Source organism: Bidens hawaiensis, unplaced genomic scaffold (assembly GCF_021521415.1).
Source record: "Bidens hawaiensis isolate Kalapana, Puna unplaced genomic scaffold, B.hawaiensis_p1.1 tig00063745_1, whole genome shotgun sequence".
NCBI classification, from domain to species: Eukaryota; Viridiplantae; Streptophyta; class Magnoliopsida; order Asterales; family Asteraceae; genus Bidens; species Bidens hawaiensis.
This window is the reverse complement of record NW_027501401.1, coordinates 1-8,732: the sequence shown is the minus strand read 5'-3', so window position 1 is coordinate 8,732 and position 8,732 is coordinate 1. Positions and strand designations below refer to the sequence as shown.

At 33.2% G+C, this 8,732-nt stretch overlaps 1 protein-coding gene across 1 annotated transcript; it reads left to right on the top strand.

The window, feature by feature from the left end:
* Positions 1-2,623: 2,623 nt before the first annotated feature.
* Positions 2,624-5,574, top strand: LOC143604026 (uncharacterized; the record flags this gene model as incomplete). Its single annotated transcript, XM_077080628.1, has 5 exons — positions 2,624-2,684; positions 2,761-2,928; positions 3,031-3,135; positions 4,528-4,964; positions 5,041-5,574. Coding segments are annotated over exons 1-5 (1,305 nt in total), but the record flags the coding sequence as incomplete, so codon positions are not given.
* Positions 5,575-8,732: the final 3,158 nt, after the last annotated feature.

The following is an 8,732-nucleotide window of genomic DNA, read 5'->3' as shown; positions in this document are numbered from 1 at the left end:
ACTCAACATTGCAAGGCCCCGGGCGCAAACATACATAAACGAAACTGAAAGCTACTAAAATACATCGTGAGTAATTATAAATTATAAAAAAAGACCATGATACAAAACAAGGCCTAACAAAAACTACCCATCAACATAGCCCCCTCCGAGTAAATATCGTCCACTAGGTAGTACTCGTACTCATACTCGACATCATTTTCATAGAACAATGTCCTCGGTGGAACCCCTTTCTTTGACGTCGGCACCTAAAGGAGATGAATTCAACACAACTTGAATAATTAGTGTTGGGCCATCATGATTGCCTGGTGATATTGACCTTGACAAGCCATTGGACATGCAACCCAATCCCAATGTGTGCAATCAAGGCTACAAAGCATCCTGGGAAAACCGTGTACCGATTGATGAACCTAGTATATTTTTTTTATGTCGCCGAAGGTTGGACTCCTATAATATTTCTTTCCATAGAGATCAATAATACCTAGAAATAATTACGAGAATAAACATGAATAATAGTACTATATTTAATATCAACTATATTATTTATAATTATAACAATGAACGGTTGAGCTATTCTACAAAGGGTAACAAAAATGAGAAAGATGAGAAGCCATAGTTGATTGTCATGTGTCAGTTGGGGATCAAAAGGAATGATATAAAAGGAAAAACACATATTTTATCTAATAACATGCTAAACACATGTTAAATCCCCATCATTTTGAAACATCTATAACTTTTTCGTACGACATTTAAAAAAAAAAATTCACCATAATCGCAAACGTTTTTTATCTTTAATATGAGTATTACTTTGCTTTATTAAAGAAATTGCGTCATTGTGTCTTCCTGTTTATCCTTTTGTCTCATGTTATCTTTGTGCCTCTCTATGCTTATCATTGTGTTTTTTTTCAAAAATAATGAAATATGAAAATTGTAATAGTGAAATAGCACCGTTGTGTAATTTTAATATGTAAATATAATGATAAAATAACAATCATATCTAATACATAAAACACAATGATTAATGCATATTACACAATAACATAAAACGTAAAACACAATGGTAAATACATAATACACAATAACTTAAAAATCAATGAATATAAAGACACAATAACAAACAATAGACAGAATGATGAACGTAAAGAAACAATGACATACGTTTTGTTTTAAATTTAATCTTTAATATTTGTCATGATTGTAAAACACAATGACCATAACCTATAACACAACGTAGAAAACTCAATTAAAAAAATAACACAATAACAAATCAATAACGCAATGTATAAATGTATAAAAACTAACTAATTTTTTTATAAAATTTTAGAACAATATGGTACTCCTATTAAAGGTAAAAACATTTGCTATTTTGGTGAACTCTCGTTTTTGAAATATATTATCGTATGAAAAACTTATGGATGTTTTAAAATTATGAGGGTATTTACATGTGCTTTATATGTGGAGAGAGAAAGTCAGCAATATGGACTATTCCATATATGCAATTTCTATCATTTTTTCGTTCTCAAATTAATCACAACCATACAAATCAAAGATCATTGGATCAAATTACTTCTCACAGTTTTCATTCTTTGTTTATTTTGTATTTTAACCTAACCCTAACAATAAAAATAATACAGTAGTAAAATAGCATTTATAATAATAAGTATTAATAATAGCAATACATCACAAAATAATTGAAGACATTTTTTCGAGCCACCTTTTCATACATCTTTAAATACTAGTCTATGGCTTCGCTCGATGTCCCGTATGTTAGTTGATGAATTGCAGTCGTGCATTTTTGAAAATAAGAAAATCTTAGTTAGTCGAGCATCCTCGTTTTGTTGGAATTATCTAAATTCGCGTTCTAGGTCCTGGAAAGTTCGTAAGAATAATCGTCGACTCATCCAAAAACGACAAGGAAATGAGCAGCTTGACGATTCCGTTGAAGCGGAGGTCATCTATTAAGCGGTTGATTATGTTGGCATGTGCTGAATAACAGTTGAGCTGCTGCTCAAAACGAAGCAATTATCGCTTCGTCCTCCATATCTGAATATGAGGAATAGTCGACGTATTAATTGTCTGATGATGACGAGCGGTAGTTCGAGTCCATTTTCATTTGAAAACAACTTTGAAATAGAATGGTAGAATTTTGGAGAAGTTGAAAATTTTTTCTTAGAAGTTTGAAAAAAAGGTATGTGTATATATAGTATTTATTATTATTATTATTATTATTATTATTAGAAGTTGGCAACAACTATAATCTTGAATATGGACAAAATATGCATCAAATTTAACTCTATCATAGCGCCATGATGGTCTTCGCAGCATCTTCCAGCCTACATGGCATGCGATGGTATCATTTTCAACCCTCACAAACAACACAAAGCCTTCTACCTAATACTATTGCTAACAATAAAAATAATAGTAACAACTAACTACAGTAGCAGTACCAGTAAGCAGCAACAGAAGTAGCAGATGTAGCAGCAGCAACGATAACAGTAGCGGCAGTAGTAATATTATATTTAGTTTAACTTCCAATTTATTCAGTCTCTTGAATATCCTTTCAGATGTTGCATTAAAGTTATTGACAACACATCCTCAATATGCTGTGTCCAGTGATAATGTACTCATGGCTATGGCTAGAACCTTTCCCGGTGGGCTAGACTATTGGGAAACACTTGTCTATCCAAGTAAGGTTCTTCTGATATACCTTTACTTTTTAATTTCCTTTTGCTTCTAAAGAGTGTTTACGGCTTTGACATTCAGGTTTGGACAGTATCACTGAAACGATTGTCGACAAAACAAAAAGGTTGAAACATATATCTGTATACGTAAAATCATTTGTCACAGAAATGAAGTGGTCGACACGTTATTTAAGTTGTAAATATGGATTTAAAGATGGAGTACTCTTTGCATTATGGTTGATTTTACGTGGTAAGCAATTTATAACCAGATACAGCTCGAGGTTTAATAATTTATTTCAACTCAACAAGTGAAGTACTGTATCTTTCTGATAAAAATTTTGTGTTTATGCAGTTCCAAAAGCGATGGTTAATGTTTTGATTTTCCAACTCCTAAGGATGCTTTATTTCTTATGCTCTATGCTTTATTCCCAAATGTGGAAGGTTGCAGCGAGACTAGGTAAGACTGTTAGATAATCTTTCAATAACAAGGAGCATATGGAGTCACATATTTCTATTAAAAAAGGTTCTATCGATCACAACTGGCTGGGGTTGAAGTAATTAATAATAGGTGAAGGCCAGAAAGAAAAAGAAAGGATCATTATAAGGCTAACAGAAAATTAGTGAAAATTAACATTAGGGTTAACTAATCAAACACAATCTATTAAATTATAATTCAAACTTTCGAATTATCTTTTGGATAGCTGTGTTAAGAGGTTGATAGTATATAGTTAAGTCTTGTGTTTCGTTAGTTTAAAATTTATAGTTTCAACTAAGCCTAACAGTAAATCCCATGCAGGGATGAAAATGGGTCGGGCTTGAGAATGTTTTTTGCAAACCCATACCTGGTTACTAAAATTCGTCTCAAAACACGTCATGTATTTATTGGGTAATTACACATCGGGTAGTGCAAACCCGCAAAGTTTCGGGCATACCAGTTGTTTATTAACAATACCCGTCTGATGTAACTGGCCCAAAACATGCCTGATCATGTTTTGACAAAATATAACTAGCCAATTACATTGGGTAGTTAACTGGTAATCAATTAAAAAAAACTATAACCCAAAAATGCTCCAATAACTAATCAATTACAAAAATTAATTGGCACAAACTAGTTTTGACAAATAAATGCTCCAAGTTTCATGATACATGTTCAACCAACTTAAAAAAAAATAAAAATATAAAAAATAAAAAAAGTAATAATTTTTAAGGTATACTATGTGTTGAGCTACTCAGTATATAATCGGATACATGAGACTGTGTAATCGGGTAATTGAGCATATTACAAATCGCATACCCATCCCAAACCCGTGAAAAGGTTTCAAAAGTAATATGAAACTCATCCCATCTCCTAATGGGACGGATATTACCCTTCCTGTTTGGTTTTCCTATTAGGTTTAGGTTTCATTGTTATCTATAATCTCACGAATAATGGCTTGACACAACCCTAAAGTGACATGTTTCACACATAAGCTACATAACAAACCCTTAAAACACTAAATTAATAGGTCCTGGGTGACCCTACTAATCCTACCCGACCCTGAACTCAAATACCTTTAGCCTCATCATAAAAAACTTATAAGGTAGGAGGGTTATGAAGCAAACCCTTACCTTCAAATGTTCGTTCAACGAAATCTCAAATGCTTTATAACGGCAAGGGCTAGGACGCAAGCCCTTAAAGGCCGTTCAGTGGAACTCGTTGGAAAACAATGTGGGGTTAGATTTTCATAGGTGATTCGACACAATCTTCTGATTAAAGAAGAAATAAATATAACCAACTACGTAAATTTTAACTGATAATTTTTCTAGTAACTCGTATATCCTTTTTAGCTGGTATTTTCCTTTCTTGTAGACTTTCCGCCCATCAAGTATATCGAGCAGAAAAAGAAGGAATACGAGGAAGCAAATAAGGTTCTAGAATACGTATGCCAGACAATTAAAAAACAAGATCATATTAAGAGTAGTGATTTATACACGAGGCCAATTCTTGAGGCAGCATGTCAAGATGCTTATGAAGTTGTTGATGAGATTTTAAGGCAATGGCCTGAAGCAATTCGGTGCACTGATAAAAATAGTTATGACATCATCCAGCTAGCAACAATACACCGTTCAGAAAATATCTACAATCTAATCTATATCATTGAGGAACGTAAGAGTATTTACGGAACAATTGAAGATTCTTCTACAAACAATATGCTTCATTTGGCGGGCCGATTAGCTCCTTCTAATAAGCTTAAACGTAGAACAGGTGCAGCATTACAACTACAAAGAGAGCTTCAATGGCGCCAGGTACACACCAATAAAATTTGTCGAATATTAAACTATTTACTTCTATAATAGCCTAAGTAACGAGTAAGTTGCATAGGAGGTGGAGGGGCTCGTGTTTCCGGCATACGTTACTAAAGAGAACATCTTTAAGGAGACGCCGGAAATGGTCTTCACAAAGGAACACGAGGAGTTGGTGAAAGAAGGAGAAAAATGGATTAAAACAGTAGCAGAATCATGCAGCATCACTGCAGCACTGATTACTACAATCGTGTTTGCTGCAGCCATTACAGTACCAGGTGGAAGTACACAAGAAACGGGTGTTCCAGTGTTTATGAATGATATTGCATTCAATATATTTGCAATAGCCGACGCAATCTCTCTATTTTCATCTGCCACGGCTCTATTGGTGTTTGTATCAATTCTCACTTCACGTTTTGCTGAGGAAGATTTTCTTGTTCGTTTGCCAAGACGGCTGATTATTGGTCTTTGCACCTTGTTGCTCTCTACAACTGCCATGATGGTAGCCTTCAGTGCCACCTTGTTCATCGTCTTTTCTCATCATAAAGTGTGGATGCTCGGTTCAATATGTGGATTATCTTCCCTACCAATTGCAATTTTTTTCATTATTCAGGTACCCCTTATTGTAGATCTGTTCCGGTCAACATACATATCCAAGTTTGGCAAAAGTAACCATATCAACCGTAGGTTTAATCCTAACCACATACGGTTCCTCTTTGGTTAGTGAAATGGGTACTCATCCCTGAATTATGCATTCTCTTGTGTTAAAAAAAATATTTATATGCTTTGTAACTTGTTAGATTTAAGCATTAAATCCTAGAATAATAGGAATATTGTAACATGTTACTGGTGTGCATTTGATTTGCCTTTTAACTACTTGTACTTTGAATTCAGCTGATGTATTTTTCCTTTCTTCGTTTTTTTTCTTTAATTTTTGTTTTTGCACTTATGTTTCGTAGTCGTCATCTTCAGAAGAAAACTGGCCTTGTTTATAAAAGTCTTCCTTTTAATCGTTTTATATGTTACGTGTAGTATCAAAAATCCGAACAAACCAATAGATTATTATTATTATTATTATTATTATTATTATTAAAAGGCAAGTTTCAGTTATCACATAAAAGGCCACTGTTCATCCGAAAAGCCAATTGTTTCCTCACACGTGTTACTTAATTTATGAAAAACAGTTACACGCGTTGTTCCCTCCTCTAAAGCTCTGCTATACATTTTACCACCGCTGCTCTCGCCTTTAACGTCGGCGATGTCAAGCTTCGTGCTTCTATGACCGAAGCCGCTATCGTTGATAGCTCTACCTTTAACGGCTTAGGTTAGCTGTAGAGAAACTTGGATCGTTCACCATCGACTACAATTGTCCCAATAATGTACTCTAACTTAGGTCTAAATCTGATACATGTACAATTGGGGTAAATTTAGGGTTTTCGTCAGGTGAATTGTGAGTTGAGAGCTTACATGCTTTGTGTTAGGTAAATTTAGGGTTTTTGTTCATTCCACTTGATGTCGAATTGTTGAATCTGTGGTGTCAAAGGAATCATTATTTGCTTTCCGTTTCTTGGATTTGGTTCATACCTTAGTGTTTATCTGAAATTTGAGCTGCTGTTTGCTTTATTTTGTTTATCTGATTTGGTAAATGAGTCTGTTTTTATTTATTCTGTACCCTTATAACAATCGCACAGATGATATGAAACTGTCAATTGCTCTTTGACCCGAGGATTTATTTGAGCTTATGAATGGCCATATGATTTCATTTTACTATTTTTTCTACTTTATTTGGGGTGATTAAGGAAATCTCAGTTTTCTTACCATTTAAGTAACAATTTTTAATCAAACTTGCAATGTTGTTGATTCATTGGTTTTCTTTCTTTACATGACAATATTTTTCCAAATTTTGGCATCTTTGTTGAATGAGCAAGGACTCTTAGCAATGGTAAAAAAGTCAACCCTATGGCACTTTTGTTATGTTTAATTGCAGCAGCTTAAATGAGCTCTGAACAATAGGATTTGAGCTACTGTCTTGAACCAACAAACTGTCATTTTAATGGTTACAAAAGGTCAGTGTTATTTTATAATATATGTTTTTTAATACCTCACAGGAAAGCTGAAACTATAATCAACAACTACAACCACTGTTGCCACAAACCCGTCACTACCAGATCTTGATATTTACATTAACAGGTAGCTAACATCATTAATATATCTTAAAAGTTAAAATTTAACCATGTATAAATAGATTCAAAGAGTTAAGCAGCCCAAAAACAATCACGCTCAGAGACACCAAAGTCACTCTCACAGAACTTCTCAACAAAGGAACCAAAGACAACATGGTATGCGGTATGCCCTAAATACTACACAACAATTCTAGGTTAAAGTGATTTTTATTTACACTAATGAGAAGAAAGTGATATTATACACAAATCACTGATCATTGAGTTCTAGACTGCTGCAACAATTTTTTAAAAGTACTAACACATTTTTAAGTCTTTTTAGCATTTAACGAACATCAAATAATTTAATGTGTAATAAAGACTTGGGAGATTTTAAAAGACCATAAATTTTTCTCAAGATATTTACATAAGTGGTTGAACTATCACTTTCAAAAACATGTTTAATTATTTATCCAACATTCTAGTTAATTTCCAAAAATATTATAGTTATTTTAGACTAAATAATTATCAACTAATATAAAATAAAAAAATAAAAATAATATAATATTAAAAAAATAAAAACATGTACCATTATAGAACTTAAGATTTTAACAAAATTGACTTGAATTAGAGTACATTGATATGCTATTTGTAAAATTTACAAGCATCAATTTTTCATATTTGAATCAAATTTATATTGAATTTAGATCCACCTTTCTGATCACAATATTCGATATGAATTTGAAAACACACACACACATATATATATATGTTACAAAGCTATAACTTGGTATATAGGTGAGGGAATCATGTGCAAGTGCTTAATATAAGAAATACACGCAATTCAATATGTTTTGGGTTATTAGTTTCCTTTGCATTTGGTTTGTATATTGTTATTCTGGCATTTACACTAAATGTATATGATATGCAGTTGCACATAATTGGTCGGGGTTTGAGTTTTACAGTCCATTCTTCTGCCCAAAAGACGGTTTTCTCTTCACCAAAAAGTCTTAAGTGTAATCCTCATCCAAGCATTGCTCCAACATCATGTTTTACATTATCTCTGACATTCCGGTTGATCATATGAGGTACTAAATAGCTCACAGCCTACAGTTTCATTATAATGAAGTTTGCCATATAAGGCGACATGACATTTGCTGTCAGTAGGTCATTAAACACAACTTTGTGAGAACCATTTTATTTACAAAAGTTCTGTTAATAACCTACAAAATTGAAACAGTCTTATATCAAATAACGGGCTTTAATCCGTAAACGTTTTGGCTTAAGGGTTAAAACATTGGGCTAAGTGATATGGGTCAAAAACATGTAATGGATTACGGGTTAAATGACTATTGTTTACATAAAAGGTGATGAGAGCTAGAAAGTAATCCAATTGAACATGTACTTACAGACACTTCCAAATGCAGAAAGTGAGGCATGCAGAAAGATAGACACATCAAGCAGACCTGGAAAATCAAGGCTTCATCTTTTGTAGTAACCTATTGTAAATCTTTTGGTAAATAGCATCTAAAACAACTAATGCTATTCTTTTGCATCAATGGCACTCCAAGAAGTCCATAACCAGTGATCTTTTTTTAACTACTTAAACATA